This window comes from Macrosteles quadrilineatus, unplaced genomic scaffold (genome assembly GCF_028750875.1).
Source record: "Macrosteles quadrilineatus isolate MER2022 unplaced genomic scaffold, UCM_ALF_1.0 Scaffold_2__2_contigs__length_208266976, whole genome shotgun sequence".
NCBI lineage: Eukaryota > Metazoa > Arthropoda > Insecta > Hemiptera > Cicadellidae > Macrosteles > Macrosteles quadrilineatus.
This window is the reverse complement of record NW_026542595.1, coordinates 133,239,131-133,262,376: the sequence shown is the minus strand read 5'-3', so window position 1 is coordinate 133,262,376 and position 23,246 is coordinate 133,239,131. Positions and strand designations below refer to the sequence as shown.

The 23,246-nt window shown below is 33.5% G+C and overlaps 1 protein-coding gene across 1 annotated transcript; it reads left to right on the top strand.

Moving 5' to 3' along the window:
* Window positions 1-3,426: 3,426 nt before the first annotated feature.
* On the top strand, window positions 3,427-10,629 carry LOC128987863 (uncharacterized). The gene is made up of 6 exons (XM_054408922.1): window positions 3,427-3,509; window positions 4,178-4,261; window positions 5,225-5,291; window positions 8,054-8,148; window positions 8,589-8,721; window positions 10,483-10,629. Exons 2-6 carry the CDS (start codon window positions 4,178-4,180, stop codon window positions 10,584-10,586), a joined length of 483 nt encoding a protein of 160 aa, XP_054264897.1. The 5' UTR covers window positions 3,427-3,509; the 3' UTR covers window positions 10,587-10,629.
* The last annotated feature ends 12,617 nt before the right edge of the window (window positions 10,630-23,246 follow it).

Sequence of the window (23,246 nt, the reverse complement as noted above, 5' to 3'; positions counted from 1 at the left end):
AATCTGTATTTGAATCTGGGTTTTTATATTTTGATACCTCATTAAATCAAACGTGACGGCAGCGAGCTGATCTAGTGGGAAATCAAGGGGCTTTTGTTCCATAGATCAAGAGAACAATTCCAGCCAAACCAAAATGGATGTTATCCAACCGATTTTGACGCAATTTAATTTAATCCAATTTATTTTGAAGTAATTTGAAAACATTTTTAGGTGAGAACTTAGTGTCCTAAGCCAAAAACAACAAGTAGTTTATGCAACGATCGCATAAAGATAGTCTCTGGAAGATTTAAGGTACAAACCTTGGCGAGTGACTTTAAAGGTTCTGTCTTAGAGGATAATATCGCGGGTTTGTTTAAATTACTTGAACTAAAACAGTTGTGTTATTGCTAACTCATAACTTTAAAGAGAGGTCATATTTTGTTTTATAACCGCTCATTGCCATTTACAGTGATGCAACAAAACATCATACCAAACACAAATTGCACCACTCAACAATTAAATTGGCCTGAACAGCTGATTAGTTAAAGTTCGAATCATAAAAATTTTACTTCTTATCTCTCCATCCTTGAACCTCATTGGTCCGTTACCCGTGTTGTTATGGGTAAGGCTATGATGATATGAAAGTAAACAATTCTGTTATGTGAAACTTTTCAATTCTAAGAACTAAACTGAAACGGCTACTTAAAAAATGGACGTAGATAAAGTAAATTAACAATGCTGCTAAGTGAATCTTTTCATATTTATGGATGTTAGCCTCCGGATTACTGTATAATATTTAATGTGGCTTAAAGACCAAACAATCAGAAACTGTTATAGTTTGGCATCGTTTGACATTGTTAGTCTCAACACAAATGTAAGTTAACTATAAAAGCAACAATAACAATTTTAAAACAAACCCACCAAAAAACTCAAAATTGTCTCAAAAAGCGTTGGATGAACTCATAAACCTCACAGATACTGTATTAAAAAACAGAATTATTTTAAGTTCGGAAACAATTATTACAAGCAGAAAGAAGGCCTGGCCATGGGTTCCCCCCTCTCCAGTATCATGTCAGAAATCTATTTAAACCATGTTGAAAATACACACATTTTCACAAGTGCCAATCGTTACAGAAGTAATATTTTGTTTTATTATAGGTACGTGGATAACACCATAGTTCTCTTTAATGGAAATATTAGACAACTATCTTTATTAAATAAATATTTATGCAGCTTACACCCAAACCTACAGTTCACATTGACAAAGAAGAAAACGGCTCATTAAACTTCCTAGATTTAACAATAACTAAGCAGAATGGCACTTTAAAATTCAAAATATACTGAAAACCTACATCCACGGACCAGACCATACATGCAGAATCGCACCATCCCTATTCTCATAAACCCGCAGCCAATAGCTTCATTCATAGGTTGTTGTCCGTACGAAAGGAGTTATGTGATTACAACGAAGAAGTTAACACAACTAAGCACATTGCATTTGCAAATGGTTATACAAGCTCTTTAATTGACAAGTTAATTTTTAAATACACTAATAAAAAACCAGACGAGCCCAAAGAACCAAAAACATACATCTCTGCAGATTATGGTACCCATTTCAGCAAAAAGTTTAGTAACTTGATGGCTAAAACTAATGTAACGGTTTCGTTCGGAACTACAAATAAACTTAAATCATTACTGAAAGAACGCCCACAAGAAAGCATACCAATGTATGATAAAAACGGTGTTTACAAGATCAAGTTTAATTATTGTACAAAGTACTACATCGGTCAAACTTAAATATCTTTTAAGAAATGTTTCAGAGAACACATACCAAGAAAAACAACATCCCCTCAGTCTTCAAATTTTGCCGATCCCATAGCTACAAAAATAATCATAATTTTACAAGTATGGACAACAATATGGAAATTTTACATTCCTCACAAGATCGTTTTTATAGAAATACACTGGAGGAATTTGAGATTTACAGAGCTGTAAGATCTGACAAAGAGAACTTGCTGAACGAAAATTTCTCATTTGAGTCTAATTTTATTTACAATACAGCAATCATGATACTGGATGAGATAGAAGGTAGAAGGGAATGCGATGATCGGTGACAAGATATGAAGGCAATAGTCTAGACTTACGTCCGGCCGGTGCGCGTCGCTCACCTTCTCAGTAATTTTGTGTGTTTTTGTTAAACATCAGTGATCAGTGATCAATGTACGTGTTTCGTGTTATTAGTTTTTTTTTTACTATGATGACTTTCAAATGAAGTGATAACTTATATTCTTGGAAGCCTAAAAATGACTCCACGGAGTTGAAACCGGTTGCAACATTAGCAACGAATGGGATTACTTAAATGCAGTCATTTAAACCACTTTAGGCGAATCTTTTTAAAAACGGCTACTTTGAAAAAGCTGTCGTAGGTAAACACTATTTCCACTTCGTAAAAAAACTGTCTACGAACTTTAAAATATTCAGTCTACGGACAAAATATTCAACTATTGGTAGAGTGTAAAGGAGCCTTTCTTTTTATTTTGTTTTACGTTTATTTTGTTAATTATGCGTATGAAAAGAAAGGTGCTGCGTTGTTTGTAATCCAACCCTATGAGAGCTAGGCAAATCAGTCATATTTTGCAAACTTTTTGTTAAACTTTTAATTGTAATAACTTTTATTAAATTGCGTTGTTCTGTTCAAATTGTTTGATTGATTAGGCTCATTTGGAATAATAAGCAATGAAAAATGATATTTCAAAAGAAAAGTCTTGGTTTTTACAGTAAACGTTAAATTAACAATTTGTTTCAGTTGTAAATTTCCAAGTTTACTTATAAATTGTACTGTTCTGGTAGCATAATTTGAAACTAACGGCTTATACAATCGAAAGACATTTGGTTTACAATGTAATAAGGAATTGATTTAATTAATGGGCCCAGTATTTAATTACTCACACAAATTCATATATACATAACTCAAAGATCTAATCGATTTTGTTGAAATGTTGTACAAATTTCAATTTCACTGTAGTTGTACATTCATATAAATGGGTTTGCGAAGCAGCATGATCAGACTGTGGAAACTGAATTTAATAGGGGATTTTATGGGGTATGAATTTAGTTTTCACCCTAAAAACATATAACCAATTTATTTTCAACCAATGTCGAAGAACTTAAGAAAACAATAATAATTTAGTATACTGCTGTTTTATTGTACAGTGATTAGCTACGAAGAAAATTCAAAACATTCAACTTTTAAAATGTCTATGTCTTTCTTATGGAGAATTCGTCGTTACGGTAAGACATTTAGGGCCTTTCTTCAGTAAAATCCAGGCCAACGAATTTAAAGTATAGTTTTCAGTTAGTTGACAGTGCTATACCTACGTAACGTTTTCTATGAGTGATGGATCTGTTCGATTTCGATTAATCGTTAGCATCTGTTAAAATGTGACAGATATCTTCAGTTACTTGCCACGATAGCGCCAATACATTGAGTAATAAATTCAGTTTAGAACCGTATGTACTGATAGTCAAAGGTAAGTCGTATGTTTTGAAAATAATAACTTGGTTAGTCGTATATGGTCATCAGCTTAATAGTATCAATATTTCAGTTTCAATTAATGGATAAAAACTTGTAATCTAAATAGTTTATGAAGTTGTAAAATGTCTATCATGAATAGGTACACCAAATTTTTTTGAAACTTGGATTCTCTTAAACAGTACAAAACTGCAATAACGATACATAAATACTTAAATTGTAATATTTCATATTTTATTGTTATGATTAGGCTAATATCAGTATCTTTATAAGCCTACCTATGCTTTGTAGCAAGGTATAAGCATAAAATATAGAAGGTATAAAGAAAACCAATCAGTTAAATTCTTCGTGTAGACTTATCTTGGCAACTCTCAAAGTTAAAAAAAAGCAATAAGTAAGTTTTAGGTTCACAAACCCCCCAAAAAAACAAATAAAGATATTTCTGAAGGTACACGACGAAGTGTTTTCTACATTTTAAAGAGATGTATAGACATACTTAATGTGAATGATATACTTTTTTCTCGTATTGTGTATTAGAAACGTACATATCATGCAAGGATCCAAGTTAGAATATTGCAAGTTAATGTTTTTTATATGGTATTCACAACGGTATGTTTGGTTATTTTATTTTGTTTTCTATTTTGTTCAAACCTTCCTTTGTTGTAGATGTATCGTCTACCACCTCTTCAAACATGCTGTCTTTGTATTTCTCTACGAAATGGAACTAAGATTTTTGGGATCCTAGCACTGGTACGTAAACTTGAAACTGGAACATAAAAAATAACATATTAGTTACATAAGAAGTAGAATAATCCAATGAAAAAGTATTTAAAACACGTAATATTCAATAAGTTTTTCTAGCAATTTCTCTACAAGAAGCATGTCAAAAAGTTTAGATTATCTCTGGTAGTTTATATTTGTTTTTATTAACCTAACCACATTTTTGTTTTAATAATTAAATTAGACTTTCTTCTTATATTTTTAAACTTCAAGCTAGTGCAAGCTAACTTCAAGCTAGTCTCCCTTTATCGATTTTAAAACTTAGAGATGTTACTAGTTTTCTTACATTTAATATTTATGAGTGTTGGTGTTGTGCTTGCATGGTTTGAACACCTAAATTCAATATGCCGCCATGTTTTAGCTATGAAGTATAAAGTAATGTACGTGAAAACTATGTACAGAGAATACTGAAGGTTACAAAAGTTGTAGTAGCTTGAATTACGAATAATAGCTCCCAAAACTAATCCGACAACAAACCTTACTAGCTTCTGCCTTATTCTACCCCATTTTACAACTGAAAATCGTAATATTTCAGCTATTCCTTATTTGATCTTTTTGAACTTGGTATCGTTTGAAAGATAATTAAAAATTCTAAATGACATTTGTCATAAAACCAGCCATTTTTGAGTAATTTAAGTTTAAAAACTTTAAATGTCCGCCATTTTCAAATGTTAGGTTGAATCAAGATTAAATTTCTTTCTAACACGGGTCTCTTTTACCTTACATACCAATTTGCATAAAGATTGGTTACAAAATAAGATAAAAGTTTTTATCTAAAAAATACAAAGTGGTGGATGATATCTGGTAAAATATGTCTCCACCTTTTTCGAACACCCTGGCACGGGGAACATCAAAAGTATGTCATTAGATCCTATCTAAAAGTAGTATTTATTATTACTAATCTTTCCACATTATCATGATTTATGTTTTCAGATTAACTGTGTCTTCGTTTATTTTTCATCCTTATATGAGTTTATGCACGGGATGAGAAGCTGCACAGGTAAGTCAACTATTAATATTGTTATGGAGCAGAATAATTAGAGCTTGAAGACAAGTGGTTAGAAGGGAAAACGCACGACCTTACCAATTGCCAAGCAACCAGCACATAACCAGCTTCACTTGCAAAGCACACAAAACACAACATCCACAACAATAACAATCTTTTAAGAAGAACTGTAAACATAGATTTCAAAAACATTTAAAATAGAACTGCATCAATATTTTTTTAATTTTATTTTTAAGGGGCCTTTTGCCATCCTCATCAAGCACATCAGAAACAAAAACTATAACTTTTTTGTGATGGTATGGATGCCATAGCTGACAAAAGGTCTTATAAAATAAAACTTTAAAATGTGTATCGCCAAACCGATGCACGAGGCACTGTTCCAAAAATCTATTCTGGAGCAGTGTATTTAGGTGTTGTCTTTGGGAGCTATTGATCTTTAAAAGGCCAATAAACTATTTTAAGCAGCGTTTCATTTTTAATATACTAAGAACCTATCAAAGCAGCTCTCATCTTATAGAAGGCCACGACATGATAAATTTTGTTGTTGCCAGATAAATTAATAGGGTTTATTGCTCAGATGGTAGAGTATAGGACCACAAAAAACGAGTAAATTTTACTTAAACCTTTCCTTTACTACCACATTTTATCATAATAAAATATATGCTTTTGTTTTGGTTATATTTTTTTGTTGTGCAATTGATCAACGGATGGATGATAAAATAAAAAAAAGAGGTAGAAGAACAAACGCCTCACTACATTATTTTGACTAACTTCCCACGCAAGGATTTAGTCCAGAAAACAGCCGTTTGCCCCCAGCTTATTCAAACGGGGTTTTATTGCGTACTACTGAGTTTTACCGGACACCAATCAGCTAATTATACTGTATTTAAGTGGCAATGAGTGGTTATAAACCAAAACATAACATGGCTAGTGATTTTTAGTCCTTTAGTTGGTGGAAATATATAAGGATTTGTACAAATTTAGTAGTATGGCATAAACTATCGTACTTAACTCGTCCAAAATGTGTGTACCGGACTCGTATGGTAATCCCGTACTCGACTTCGTCTCACACGAAGGTAAACACTTATTTTCAGGACTTTTTTTATTATTATTTTTATTATTATTATTATTTGTTGTCATGAGAGCCGAAGCCCCCTGACTGCTTACCCGGTACCTATCCTACAGGACATACCCGGGCCCCATGATGTAGGCCGAAGCTTACGCATCAACCTTTAGCACATCATGGGCGGATGACTTAAGGTCATCAGGCTCGCCGGCTGCCGAAGCAGACCCTTCGGAAAGAGGGTTGCCCCTCAATCCTAACCAGGGATTCCGGCTGCTTGTTTAAGCGTCACTCCACCTGGGTTCCACTAGGTCGGAACCTAGAGGTCCATAGTAGAGCGCCCCGACGCATTTAGTGCAAGCAACACTCGGGACCTATCTCATCCCTGACAGGCAGAACCCGCCATCAATAGCCAGGAGGAAGGGGACCATCAGCACGCTGACGGGGGGAACCCCAACCTCCCATTTACACCGCTGCCCGATCGAGGCCTGACCCATTGCTGGGAACCAGAGATATCCAGAGCGATAGATCCCCAGATACCCCTGGCGGGCTCGGACCCAGCACCCGATCTACTTCGTTTGCCCGTCAGACCCAACATCACTGCCAGGCCATCAGGGTTTCCCAAAAGGAGGCAGGTATAGAAGTGGGACCCACCCGGATGAACCTATCCACCAGAGGTGGCGACACCCTTGACTCAATTGAGGTTCCGGGAAGAACCCCCCACACTCAAGATAACCATACCGTCCGTGCTCAGAGACAGGGATAGGTTTGCATAAGTACCTACAAACCGTTGCCCTCACACTGCGGAAAGTTACGTTGCCCTTGAGTGTCCCCGTGAGCTGCGGGTACTTGCCCGTTTTCACCTCCAGGAAAGGTTACTTCCAAAGTCGAGGATTTGCCCACTGAATGCTGGTCGCACACCACAAGCAGGCCGAAGCCCAAAGTACCACAGACACAGGTAGGTTAGAGATTATGATGTACTTCCATCTCTCCTAGAGCTAAACACCCCTCCATCCTGGATAAAGGAATGTCACTGGGACCCGATGCCCAGTCGACCATGTCTGTGGCCAACTTGAAATGCCGATACCAACACGGAGCATTTACCTCCCCTCTGGGGGCTAGGTATTTCACCTCCCAGGACGAGGCTACTTCCAAAATCGAGGATATGCCTCACAAAATGTCAGTCGAACACAACAGGTAGGACTCAGTCACAACCACAGTTACAGGTAGTTGAGGAGAGGCGGAATTAACGGCGTCACTGAGAGCTAAACACCCCCCCCACCCTGAATGGAGGGAATGTCACTGGAGGCTCCCCCTAAGGGGCTGGCGCTTACCAGTCGTCCATAACTGTGGTCTACCTGAAGTGCCGGGTCTGACACCGGGCAGTTACCTCCCCTCTGGGAGAGCCAGGGTCCGCGTGGTCGCCCAGGCCACGAACCCACGCAAGCGTGAGCCCCCTGCGGTTTTATTTTCAGGACTAGTAACGTAATATAATATCTATCAAAACCTTATGCAATGATAAATTAATACAAATTAGTGTAACTACATCCATATGAAATATCTGGCCACTCTAACCTAAAAGAAAATCTAGCTCAAAGATTAATTTCACATAAAAAAATTATATATCAATTTAAATACTTATAATTTAATGTTGACTATTTATGACTACCATAAACGTTTTTAATGATTTCAGAGGAAAGGATGGGTTGTGCCCTAGTGTTTGGAGGGCTTGCTTATAGAACTGTTTACACTCTATTCGTCGTTGGAATGCTCATGAGTCTCTACAAGGTAAACACTTTTTGAATATATATATTTTACCTGTTTAGCAAAATGATACAAATATTCATTCTATTGGAGATTATATGTAGAGGAAGTCTCTCACCAATCATTTATGGTGATGGACTTTTTTTTTTAAATCTTTTGCTCTAATGAGAAATATTTTGCAAGTAAAATCAAAATAAATTATGCATAAAAAACTCAGTATTTAAACGTCAGTGGGATGTCAATAAAAAATCATCTTTCCTTATCTAATGTAGTTGTCGGACTAAATAAAAATTTACAGTATTTAAAAAAGTTAAATAATTTAACTAACGTTAAATAAGAATTTTTTAATGAACTTACAATAGTAAAAGGAGTACAATTCTAAAGTTTTCGTTTAATACAATTAGTCCTAATAAATCACAAATTTAACACTCCGAAAGTATATTGTTTACAATTTGTTTCATCAGGTTGCTCACCCTCGGCTAATATTATGGTGGGTGTTCGCTACGATATTTGGGTCACTGCTCAGTACCTTCCTAGTAGTTCCTTTACTTGGAACGCATTCTGCAGGATCTGAACTTGTCTACATAGCATTTTCATGTAAGTTGAGGTCGTTAAAATACTTGATTTCATTTAGGCAAAAACCTGTTGTCACTTTGTAGGTTTTTTGAAGGAATTGGTTCCCCAGTAGTATGTCTTAGTATTATCATTGACTATTGGATACTGAAGTAGACATCCCATCTATATGGAACAGCTGTCGCCAATTATTTATTAAAAAACACACAACACGATCACAACACATCAACTACGACTATTTTGATTGAAAAATAAACGGTATCAGCATTCTGACACATACTTTCTCCCATAAGCTTGTCAACAACCTTTATCATGTGTAAGCGGTGAGAGTAAATATACGGAAATGGGATTTGTACAATTTTCTTAAGAATTTAAAGGACTATAACATACTAAATTTTTATCAAAATCGTTCGAGCCAATGTTGGAAAAATCTGATTTTCCGTTATTTTATGGGGTTTTTATGGGAAAATAACATAAATTACAATAACTTTTGAACCGTAATTTTTACAGAAATGGGATTTGTACACTTTTCTTCAGAATATAAAGGACTATAACATACTAAATTTTTATCAAAATTGTTCAGGCCATTTTTGCGAAAATCCTATTTTTCCGTTATTTTATGGGGTTTTATGGGAAAATCCCAATTAAAAATAAAAATTTCTAAAAAATAAAAAAACTATCACAATTGTAAGGACCATAACATACAATGTTAAATCAAAACAGGATTTTGTCTAAAATCCTATTTTTCGTTATTTTATGGGGTTTTTATGGCAAAATAACATAATTTACCATAACTTTTGAACCGTAATTTTTACAGAAATGGGATTTGTACCATTTTGTTCAGAATTTGAATGGCTACAACATACAAAATTTTTATCAAAATCGTTCGGGCCAATTTTGAGAAAATCCGATTTTTCCGTTTTTTATGGGTTTTTATGGGAAAATCCCCATTAAAAATCAAAATTTCAAAAAAATGAAAAAAACACCTGGAGATACCATGGATTAGAACCTACATACCAAATTTCATCGAAATCGGACCACAGGTGTAGTCTCTAGCTCTGTACACATTTAGACACACAGACACACACACACACAAACACACACACACACACAGACATCACTTCGAAAACCACTTTTTGGGTCCAGGGGGACCCAAAACGAATATATCCACTCAAAACTCAAACTCGAAAATTCTGACAAAAACAATACTTTCTCCATATACTATGGTATAGGGGGAGAAAGTAACTAGTAACAACTTAATCATGGGAATAGAACGTCTAGTATAATTTTTATGGAGAGATTCTTTTTTGAGGTGATGTAATAGTTCAAAGAATGTAATAATTTGTTGAATTAGACTTTTCATAAGAATTTAACCCAAAGTTAGTCAAATCTATTGACATTATCTGTAATTTTTATAACATATCAAATTAAGATGGTTTTACCGATTGAACCATAGAATAAAGCCCATTAAGAAATAATTGTTGGACTATATTTGGACTAAAAAAAAAGACATTATGATCAATAGTACATTGCATAGTCAATTTAGTGCTCACTTCTAGGTTATCAGGATTTTTTTATTTTTAAGCTCAGTAGGCTCTTTGCTCTGAAATGGATATTAATTGGTTATTGATATACTTGGTTTCTACTTCGGTATCACACGTTGAACTAACAATAAACTTTGTTCAATCCTGATAACTAATCTTGAAATTTCTAGATATTTGCTTCGTATAGAGATTTTCTTCTAAATACAGTAAGTGTTTTATCACGACTTGTTTCTTTTCACAGGTTGGGATTTGTATGGATGTTATGTTGCGTACAGCTACTATATGCAGCTCATTGAGGGGGCGCCTGAAGAATTAGCGGATTTTAAGTTACGACATGTATCATAGAAAAAGCATTCAAACTGCAAAAAACTTGATATTTCTTCGCTTACCATCTTATTTTCTCTACTTACTCCAATTATCTATTGCATACGTTATCATGGCCCCAAGCAATATAGAAGTACTTTATGGTTAGAAAATTATTATATTTCAAAGACAGTTTTTTACCTTGTAAATTGTTTTTCATGACACATCCTATTTGGAATTGAAGCATTCTTTGTATCAAGGTTTTGAAATAAATTATCCGAAAGATAGTAATTACTATAAAACTATCGTAAGGATCTTGGATAAATAATTTTATAATCTGCATTTGAGTCTGTGTTTTTAATATGTACTCATTGCGTAATAAATATTCATAAATGCGTAATAAGTATACGTATGAATGTTTTATGCGAAATGAGTATATGATAGCTTTATAACTATTTATGACGTTAAAAGTTACTAATAATATACACAAAAATTTTGTACACTAATAAGATCATTTGAAAACAATAATCTAAGTCTAGAAATAACCTATAAATATATAATACTAGCAGAAAACCCGTCCTTCGTACGGGTACGGCAAATAAGTATAAAATGCTTATTGCAGTTATACCCGATCTTAGCTTTTGCGATGTGAGAAAACACGGTTTGAGAAATTTTGCTTCCTCAAATTTACGGTATGTGATAGTGTTACACATCTATCATGGCCATAATGTTCTGCTACTTCACCTACACAAGAGAAAGATAGATTATTAAAAATTCACAAAATATCATAAATTATTCATGAAATTAAAAACAAACATAACTGTAAACAATCCTACTTTGACAGTTCTCATTGTGTATCACAGTTTTTTGTTGCTGCTTAGTTCAAATTAGCTGTTTTCATAAATAATGAAAAAAATAATTGTGCTGCACCCTGTTGGTAAATCTTATACATTTTTAATGCTTTTGCATATCATAGAACTAAATACAGCATATCAGCTGGCTAAATACAGTACTTAAATCCCCTTTAAATTTGAATACTCATTAGGTTAACATGGGGAACTGCGGAGCCACAGGGCCGAACCCAAAAGGGTTTTTGAGATAAGAATATGCTTATATGTTAATCGGGAATGTGAGCTATCAACATGCCAAATTTCAGCCCAATCCGACCAGTATTTTTCGTGTTTACTTGTCCCAAACATACATACATCCATACATCCATAAATCCATACATCCATACATCCATACATCCAAACTTTCTCATTTATAATATTAGTAGGATAAAAATATAAATTTGGCTTTATGTTCATATTAACTAGGATTCAAGAAATTGTTATTGAGTGATATCAGCCGACTACTTTTTTCAGATTGATCAAGTGTAGGTGAAATTGAAGGGCAAAAAGGTAACACCGGCTTTGGCTCACCCTGTCTTTTCTAGAGCCAGAATGTCTTATCTTATCCTTACACACTTGGTTTAGTGTCTCACTTAAAGTTATTTCAGTCAAATACATTTACCTTTAGGTAAAAACACTGTTTTAGTTTGATTTTATGAACGAGGTGCTAAATAGTCTCTGGATTATACTTATGATTACTATGATTTATGACTTTAGGACCTTTTTCAATCTTACATTAAATTTAATAAATCGTATTTATTTCAGCTCTACTCACTTAATTAAGTTTAACACTTTTTTTTAAATATAGGTTAATGTTTGAATTTGAATGTTTAAAATATTTTGTATATATATGGAATAAATTTCAATCTGATGAAAAAATTAACAGAACAAATATTGTTTTTATAGTTTACAAGTAAATAAAGCACCATAAGAAAAAAAGTAACTGAGCGAAATAATGCTGTATCTTAAAGCACATTCCATTGAGTTGTTTTGTTTAAGGACAGAATGCAAAATATGTTAGCTATTACTTCAACATATGAATAAAGCGAATATAGTAAACCTAATGGTACGATCCTTCTAAGACCACAAATAAGAATGTAAACTATGGTAATAAATATGATAAGATAATACATAAATAAATATTTAATCTAATGTGATAATATTACTTTTATAGTAATAAATAATTTAAAACTTTATTAATTATGGGGGGGACTAGATAATTCTCATAACAAAATATATTTTTCGTTCTTACTCTTAACTCTAAAAAATAAAATAAATTAATAATAATCTAATAAATAAAATAAAATAAATATATAATAAACAATTTTATACAGCTTAATAACTAATTGTGTGATCAGAAATCCACATAAATCTTGAAAAGAAACTCAAGTGAAATAACAAAGAACAAATTCATCATTAGAGTGATTAGAATTCAGGAGGAAACAAACAGATGAAATTGCATTCTCTTAGTTAAAACTGACAGTCGGAGTGGGGCTTTTCATTCTTCTAATAACTAAGAGTTCACTTCCTGTAATTAAGACTTCCCTTCATCTCGATATTGAGAATTTCGTAGAATCATATTAATTAATCCGTCCAACTGAATAATATACAAATTAGAAACGTGCCAACTTCACGACTATTCGTAAATTTAAAAAAAATATGTTTCCTACATTTGCCTAACAAAGCAGCTTTCTTGCACTGATTATAACACGCAAAGTAGCTAATTGCTCAATTTACTTACTTTTGTCACACTCATTTTTCTTTTGTCACACTTTTTTGCTGCACTCCAGTATTCTAACGAAACGACACAAAACCGTTTGTTTTTATAAGGCATGTAAAACATGTATGCTTGACAATTATTTGGCAACACTTAAAGAAACTACGCCTACGATCAGCTGGTGCAGTGGTTCACAGTGCCTAAGCACACTAGTTTACTTTAAAAACATTTTATACAAGCTATTTTTTTATTTTTTTGCTATGAAACTGTCCGAAATATGGTCTAATTTTCATTTTATTGCATGGTTTTTAGAGGAGATGGTAGTCCGATGCAGATCACGTTTCTATACGTAACAGTTAAAACAGTTTTTTTACGAATGGGTTGTACCTTAGGGTAGACTCCGAACCACCAGGACATGTCGACGTCGTATAACGCCATTAGTGCCTGACTAGACTTTAACTGAAGACACTAGAACAAAAGACCCGTGCTCTAACTAATAGCTAAGCCGCACATCTTAATCTTAATACTTGGGGAGTGAGCTGGCCCAGTGGTAGAACGCGTGGTTCGGTCTCCCAAGTTACCGGTATCAATTCCTGCCGACCACAAATGAACATTGGCCATGTGATAATGCTGCGATCCTCTAGTCCAATCTCTTTGTAATGTTTAAAGAGTTGCTGTGCAAGAGATGTTTCTTGTGTATGCTGTGAAAGTAGTAAAGAGGAGGATGGGATTGCTGTTTTTACGAAAGGATAGAATCATTAATAATGCTCAGGTCTTTAAGTATTCATTGTTCGGTGGGCTTACAAAGATTCATTGTTGATATGGTGACTGATTCAGAAAAAAATGATCCAATAACTATAGTATTTAGAAACGTTAATATTTTTTTTTAAAGCTGTAACTTTTGAACTTCTTCTTATTTAAATGCTACAAACTCAAATTATGATATGTATGTTTTAATCTTACAAATAATTGGACGTTATAAAACGTAGTTAAAATATCTTCTTTTAAAAGCTATTGGGCAGTATGAGGATTGGGTACCAAATACCTATTAGAGTGTAAGAGGTACTTTTAGACGATGGCGAACGATTAAGGGCCACATCACACGACAGAAACGTTCGGAAAACTGTCGTTTAAAGTTGTAATGACCAAGTAACTTGCTTAAAAGGCTATCACACGGTCTAGTGACGATGAGGTTAACTCAAAACATTCTCAATACTTTATCGTTGTTATATAACTTAAAATATTAACCCTTGCTTGATGAGTACAGCTTTAAAAATAGGAAATTTTCAAAATTAAAATACAACATTCTGATAACTTCATAGCTTCTTACTAAAACTGTTACGATATAATTAAAAGCAAACACGATCAGCTTTATCCCGCTTTTATACATATACAAAAATTACTTATTCAAACGGTAAAAAAATACAAGCACATACCCTAACAGCTACTTTTCTGGTTTAGGTCACGAAGAAGAAATTGTTATAAAAGATAAAAACTCGAAAACGTCCACGTGAACTACGCTTTCTTCACAATTTACTTATTGTTATATTCTTACGCTTGAGGGGATAAAGTAAATGTAGTAAACCAAGTGAGTAAGTCTTACTCAAAAAAATTCTTACCTACTTTATTTATACTATACAAAAGAGTTGACTTTCTGTATCATATAATTCTTTACTTAAGAACATTTTAGCTTACGTAGTTGTTTTAAAATTTAAATTGATAATTAAAACATCTCCTAAGCCCTTAAAGATTTTCAATGATTCAATAATGTTCTTAGCCATTCAGTAAAGCAATAGGCTACGTCAAATTTCAATATAAATACATATTAAAATAGTCTATCTTGATTTTTGACTCACAAATGCAATTTCAAACATTTTATTTTACAAGTTTCATTTCCTTATACCACAAACATAATGAATCAAATAATTATTCTAAATGATATAATTATATCTGCATATTCTGCACAGAAAACATCACATCCTGCAACAATGTACGATTAATTGTTTACTTGGAAACTCCGTAATTGCGGCTTGTAATTAATGAGGCATTACTCTGAGCATCGATACACATATACAACCCAAGGTTAATGCTACACGTGTGAAATGACCTGCTGGGGGTTTAAGGTGGACATGTTTGGATGTTTTGCTGTAAAAGTCCTGTCATACACGTGTTCTGCATAAATATAAATTTTTTATGGAAGTACTCATCTAGTAACGCTACCTGCATCGTTTTTTACTACCGTATTGCAATCCGGATTTGGTTTATAGGAAGTTAAAGATGTTTTTAACTTAACTGGTTAATAAATATCGGCTTTAAGTGATAGAAGTTTCTTTCTTGAAAAGGTGTACGACCCTTTCAAATTCTTAAATAAACTAAAAAAAAACAAAAAAAATATATTAATATTATTGCGGAATAACTTAACGCATCAACAATTTCAGATATACTAAAAATAGGTTTGTTCTTAAAACATTTCCTTTCAATACGTTATTGGTTGTTGGCTCGAATTTCCAGGCAAGTTCTAACTTGTCTTTCCAGATTAAATTATACATTCAAGGACCTGACCAAAACATAGCTGATTCTCATGGAAAGAAACTATCTCGTTCTCAGAAAACACTCTACACATTATAACCTATGTTATTGTGGTTTGATGGAAACGTATTAAAAATTAAAAATGTTTTAATTAAGCATTGCACTTATTATAGTAGTAAATAAATAAATACAAATCCTTTATACCACGATTTATTGGTCATTCTGATTCAATTTAGATCGTAATTTCAATACAGTACGTAAATAGGATAGTCTTCTTTTTAAAAATCAGCTGATGAAATCAGCTGACTCTCAAATCAGTGTAACTTTTTACTTTCTCCCCCTATACCATAGTATATGGAGAAAGTATTGTTTTCGTCAAAATTTTCGAGTTTGAGTTTTGAGTGGATATATTCGTTTTGGGTCCCCCTGGACCTAAAAAAGTGGTTTTCGAAGTGATGTCTGTGTGTCTGTGTGTCTGGATGTGTACAGAGCTAGAGACTACACCTGTGGCCCGATTTCGATGAAATTTGGCATGTAGGTTCTAATCCATGGTATCTTCAGGTATTTTTTTTATTTTTTTGAAATTTTGATTTTTAATGGGGATTTTCCCATAAAAACCCATAAAAAACCGGAAAAATCTGATTTTCTCAAAAATGGCCCGAACGATTTTGATAAAAATTTAGTATGTTATAGTCCTTTATATTCTGAACAAAATGGTACAAATCCCATCTCTGTAAAAATTACGGTTCAAAATTTATTGTAAATTATGTTATTTCCCCATAAGAACCCCATAAAATAACGGAAAATCATATTTTCCCAATATTGGCTCGAACGATTTTGATAAAAATTTAGTATGTTATAGTCCTTTAAATTCTGAAGAAAATCTTACAAATCCCATTTCCGTATATTTACTCTCACCGCTTACACATGATAAAGGTTGTTGACAAACTTATGGGAGAAAGTATGTGTCAGAATGCTGATACCGTTTATTTTACATATTGAAGGAAGTGTATTCAACAATTTGGCGCTGGATTGGAACTTTTTTTGGATGTCCCGGTTTGCTCTTTTTTACGCTAATTGCACTGTACTATAAATAATGATTTACAAATTTCCACAAGTAATAGGGATTTATGTAAAGTATTCAATGGTTTGGAAAGTGTATATAGCACAGCTAAGTAGCCAGCTGGGCAAACTGCTCATTTCGTAATACGAAGGTTAAGCGTCTAGACACATAAAAGCAGTAATAAAACAAAAGACAACGTACCTTGGTCCCTAGTGTGTGTTGTGTTATATCATTTTTCATGTAGACTGTTCAACATAACCTAGTAAACTTATTTAGTAAACTTTGAACTGTTTTTGAGGGTTCTAAGAAATGCCACTATCGTAAAACCACAAACAAAACCATACAAAATAAAAGATAAAGTAATCTTGCATGAAATAATAACCAGTACAATAATGTATATAGGTTATGTTAACTTTTCTTATACAGAAGAACCTTGATAACAAGTATAGTTAAACCCCCTTGAGTTTACACAACCCCTAATCACATATCAGTGCAAACCTCGATTAGAAGTCATCCTTTATTACAAGATAGTCTTATTTAATAATTTACAAATGATCCTTGTTATCGAGGTTCAACTGTTGTTATTAAAATATATTTCAATCATTATTTACGTTTTGGGGAGCGAGCTGGTCTAGTGGTTAGAGCGCTGGACTTCGGTTCCAGAGGTCCCGGGTTAAAATCCCGCCAAATCACCAATTTTATCGATATGATAATGCCGCAACCCCTAGGTCTAGCCTGAAGTAATGTGAAAAACAATTCCGTGCTCGTGCCTAGCGTCCTAGGAAAAAAACTTACTTTTACTGTATTAAGTGTTTTTTATTTCTTTTTATTTATTTATATAGGTAGTGTAATTATTTCGGAAGTATTATACATTATTATTTGAGCACTATAGATGCTGTTTTAATTTTCTATGCGTTTAACTACGTTATCACTATTCACCTACAATAGTGCCAGAGGTAGGGGTGTAAAATACAAATTTTAAAACATTCTAAACAATACAATATTCCTCTTTGAATACTTAATAGCCCATAATAGCTTAAGTCCCTGTTGTGGTCAAGCAGGCGTGTCTTACAGCAAGTGATTTCTCTAGTACCAAAATGTACCGGTAACCAACCGTCTCGGTGTAAAGGCTCTCATGTATTATGTAGTAGCTTTTAACATTGACTTACGCCACCTGCCGGATCTGAATCCTGATACAGCTTTCAGCGTGATCTGCCTGAAACAACGTCTTCCAGTGGCTTGGAACGCTCAATAATGCATCGCTTTTAGCTGCAAGGTAGTTTCAGTCTTGTATTCTTTAGTAAAAACAGGTTTTACAAGAAGAGTATGATGAAATTAGGTTAGATGATTATTTACCTGTTAGATAGTTTGATGGAGTTTAAAGATATGACTGTACCCTTTTTGAAAAAATCGACAGTCACTGGGTGGTAGGGGTTGTTGAAATATTTTCATATACTATAATCTGAATAATGTTTTATTATAACTAGCTGTTACCCATGGGCTCCACCCCATTTTACTACATTAGTATTAATAAAACTATTGATTGGTTAAGTTAAGATGAAATAAACAAAGCAGAATACAAACAAATAATAACAGCTGAGGTATTTTTAACATTAGGTAAATGGAAAGTTCCCTTTGGAAAGCAACTTATGAAATAATGGATAATTTTGCACAAAGTTTCTCGTCATGACGAACATTTTAAGTATATGGTTTATGGGGGTGTGACTTGTAGTTTTCTCAAAAGTTCATGGGTACTTTTGGCTTTATATATAGATATATCAAAGGAATATAACAATTAAATTTTGTAAACAGTAGAAAAAATGTTTTGGGAAAAATTTTGAAGTTAGTCTAATACTGTATAAGGAACAGTAATTAGCTATAATTAATTTTGTGTTAATCTTAGTAATGCTACATTCATTTCTTTATGAATTCAGGGCTTTTAAAACAAATATATTTTATGTTAAATATTTTCTTGTCATACAATTATGACAGTTACAATTATGACAGTTGCAATAATATACCACTATAACATAGGACAAGATATGAACATTAACAAGTATTTTTAAAACCAAACGACCGCTAGGTACATGTGATCTATATTCGCCATAGAAATAGTTTAGCTTAAATGTACTTTATAGTTTTGTTCATTCAGCGATAAAAAGCAAGGATTCCTTATACAAAAAAAGGATGTTGTGTTTTATTTTTTATTTATTGTGTTCAAAAGTCTGGAAAGCATAAATACAATACGTCTACACGTACGGTTTACAGTTCTTAATATTTGTATATTGCCACAAAATGTGCTTACAGACATATCTACGACCAAAGATTTGGTTGAACGAGTTGCTTTGGCTAAAGAATTTAGTTAAAGATGTCATAAAGAGAAAGAGGAATTTCTAAAGCGATTCCACAATGATCAAAACAGAACAAAGAATACAATGGTCTTTGACAAATCATTCTACGGAACTGTTTGGAATTCAGGCAATGTGTTGAAGATTGGTTTGTCAACCTCGCTCTATTGTATTTTGCTATTACCAATCATAAAACATGATAGTGACTTTATAGGTCTTAGATCCATTCATCTTTTACCTATAAGTGACTAATAGCCTAGTGAAAAAAAATACTCTAATCTTGTGTGTATCAACAGGAGGATAATTCATAGGAGGATATGTATGTGTTACAATAGAATTCTCGTTAGTTAATATTAGACGGTTTTGAATAACAATCGACTTTTACTCATAGCCTAATAAAGAAAATGTTATGGAAAATATAATTATTACGAAATAAAAGTAAACAAAAATCTAAGTGGAAAATCTTATTAAGAATCATGTGGAAAATTAATAATATACTATTCTCAAAAAAAGGATTAGTAAAAAAAACCCTATACGGTATTCATTTTATAAAAGCAAGTACAATCAATTAATTGGTTTCATACAAAAACACCTGCAGTTTCTAAATATTGTTATACGTCATCCTTTAATACACGACTTATTGGGAAACACCGATACACAATTACAATGGGAATTCACTGACTATTAATTAAATTCAAAGCTTATTTAGCTATCAAATAAGCAATTAAATTCCTTCTTTTACGTCAGCCAGGCCCACCAACTTGTAAACATTGTTGTTTTCCCTATACATTATTGCAATGCATATTAGCTACTAACCTGTTTGGGGGCGAGGCATCCTATTATCTCTGAAGGAAATCCTAAAATTATACCCCATTATTGAGTCAGAAACTTATTACTACTTTAGGTGTCTAACGACCTGGAAAGACCTTGAAATGCAGGTATCCAGACCAACCGGTATTTAATGGCAGTTCCCATTCAAAATTAAAAGCACAGCACATTCGCTTCTGAAGACGCAACGACAGTGCATACCGGTGGTGAGTAGTTTACATATACAGGGTGTCCCGTAACTGTCTGGACTCATGTATATAGCGTTATTGCTTAAGTCAAGACAAACACATTTCACCATAGGAACATGGGCCTGTGGTGCCTAGTTTCCGTCTGTCTGTATTTATGTGTAACAAATACAGATATTGGTTAATATTAATGTGTAATTAATATTTTACAAAAATATTAATAATTTCTAAAATGTTTGAGATACAGCATTGTCATTTTGCAAAAACTTTTATCTTATTAAGGCCTGTCTTTGTTCAAAATAATACTAAAAATCATTAACTGTTTTAAAATGGCAGCCATTTAAAATATTTGATACACAATTTCACGAAAACCGTTAACGTAACAAAAACATTGCAGGAGACAAAACAGTTTGTAAATGTTATGTTGTTTTCAATGATACCTTATTTTATAAGAATGGATAAATAATAACAGAGAAATGTCTTCATTTCCAAATGAATGACCACTTTTCTCCATTTAAACAATGCTAATACTCCTTCAAGTTCAAAAGTTGTTTGGAGAAAATTCAATTCACAAATTCAATCGCTTAAATTAAAGCTGATGAAAATGAAATGAAATGAAATGAAATGAAAATGATTTATTTAGTCAGGCAAAGTTAGGGCCACATGGCCCTCTCTTACACTTAACCTGTTTATACAAATCTAAACATACAAATAAAACAAAACAATGTACAATACAAATAAAATACTATAATCTATTTACAATATTTAATGTAAAAAGAAACAATACACTTTTAAAACATACCACCTTACATAAACACCCACACACACACACACACACACACCTACTCACGTACACGCACACACACAACACACACTCGCAAGAACTAGCACACACACACGCACACCTGTCAGTGATCAACCAAGCGCACGCCTAGGATATACCAACCATGGCCATACGTCCAGAAAACAGATTTTTTAGTGCTGTCACAAACCGGGGACGGCTATCAAGGGTTTTTATGGCTAGAGGGAGATCATTCCAAAGGCGACAAGCAGAAACAACAAACGCTCTGTCATAAACTGCCGTTCTATGATGAGGCATACGCAAAGTTACTGAAGCAGAACGTGAGTTTCTTACACTTTCTTCAGCTGATATGTAACTGGAGGTTCTTAGACCAAAACACATTGTCTAATGTAATTAGAACGGGTGAAATACATCAAATGAACAATTAAAGAAAGAATTCGAAAAAATCCAATTTATGTTTTTTTGGTTGAGTAATACAGTAGATATATGAATGATGGAAAATTTGTGCGAGCATACTTTTAATTTGAGTAAAAAATACTGGCCGCGTAGAAAACCCAAATTAAACTCCTATAAGAAATATACAGGGAGAAGGTTGCTTTTGTGCATAGCTCGAAATACGTCGGATAAATGCATGCCGATGCTTTGAAGGCAAGTTTGTGCGTACCTTTAGTTTTAGACCGAAGTAATGAACATTAGTCAGGTAGAAGAACAGAACCGACTCGGAAAAGAAAAGCCAATAGTTTTCAATATATAGACACTGAAACTCATAGATAACTATGCAAATATTAATTTTACCTGATTGACAATTAAGTAAAGAAAACAGAGATACACAATTTGAACTTGTTGTATGGTTGAAGAGTGTCTTACGGTACTTGTGATTTGAGCTCTTGTTATTTTACATTCGTTTAGATTTTACTAAAAAGGCGGGCTAAACTAATTACTTTATGCCTAGAGATAAATCGGTCACTCCAAATATTGGAACTTGTATGTGTTTACGGAGACAGCAGCTAGCCTATTAGTTATGCACAATAAGCGAATAAGATACAGTCTACATGCCTGGACCCAGAGTCCGCTCCTTTCTATCAATCGATTCCCTTGACACCACACACCTCGTGACATAGTAAATTCCACCACGTATAAGGAAACTAGAGAAAGGGAATAAGGAAAATAAGAGTGTTTGTTTTTTTAATGAAGCAACCGTGCGCCTGAACAGTTCGGACGAAAATGAAACTGACGAAACCGGTTTCCAACGCGCTGTCCACACCGGCCTAATACTACGCTAACGTTATCATTTAGGTCAATAAAATACAACTGTTTAAATGGATCCATTGAAATGGAATCGGAATCGACAAGGTGAACCGGCGAATCAAGGCGGACTAGAGATACAATAGTAGGTCGACTTGGTTGTAAAGTGATACTCTTTAAGGTTGAGAAACCTTAGTTTAAACACTTAAATGATTGCTTCTTGACACTGTACTGCTAGTTTTATGACCGTTAGTCTTGCTTTGGTTCTTCCTGAACAGTTTGATTGAATGATTAAGTTCATGACTTGGAATGTGGGGATTTATACAGTATTGGAAATGCTTATGTCAAAAATGCAAGTAAAATATAGCAAGTTACATAAGCTTTTTATTGTATGAATTCGAGTCCTTCCGATGAGAGGTTCTATTTGATGATTCCATTATCCATAGAACCATTGACATAGGCTGTCCTAACCAAAAATACGTAAAAAACCTTTAAGGTTGGTTACAGTGTTTATTTAGTTAGTAGCAATTTATGTTTAGCCTATATTTCTCTCGAGCAAAATTCATACACGAATGAAGAGCACCGATAAGAAATATTTAGTGTTTATTAGGTCAAGTAAATCTACATAACTATATGTTTTTGTGTATCCTAAAAATGTTTTACCGTACCTAGGGCCGAAAATGACGTTTTGCCGGCTTGAGATCATTTTTTAAACAATCGAGAGCTGCAAAAGCCTTCCATCTCGTGGCATGAACGCAATCTTTCACCACATTTATACAAAATTGAGAAAATATATACAATGAATGCTCACAACTAAGACGTTAAAAGTTGTATGTGACGAATGTGTGAAAAACAGCAAAAATAATAAACAGTTGCTAGGCAGCGTTGACAATACAACAAATCTATAATAGCAATGTATTCAATAATTGTAATGCATAATATGGATACTGCTTTACATTAATGTTTTAAGTAAATAAGTGAACAGCTGATTTTCGGTCCTAGTGATGTAAAAACCTGCTCGGTCCCCAAATTACAGTGAGAGGACTGAAATACGTAGCTTTCAGCCTCCAATTAAAGTGTAAAGCGGCTAAAAAC

Bases quoted from the DNA above. Each gene is read 5' to 3' on its own strand.
- LOC128987863 (XM_054408922.1), top strand. From the start codon at position 4,178: ATGTATCGTCTACCACCTCTTCAAACATGCTGTCTTTGTATTTCTCTA. The intron at 8,149-8,588 runs GTAAACACTTTT...TTGTTTCATCAG, and splicing joins TGCTCATGAGTCTCTACAAG to GTTGCTCACCCTCGGCTAAT. The intron at 8,722-10,482 runs GTAAGTTGAGGT...TTCTTTTCACAG, and splicing joins TGTCTACATAGCATTTTCAT to GTTGGGATTTGTATGGATGT.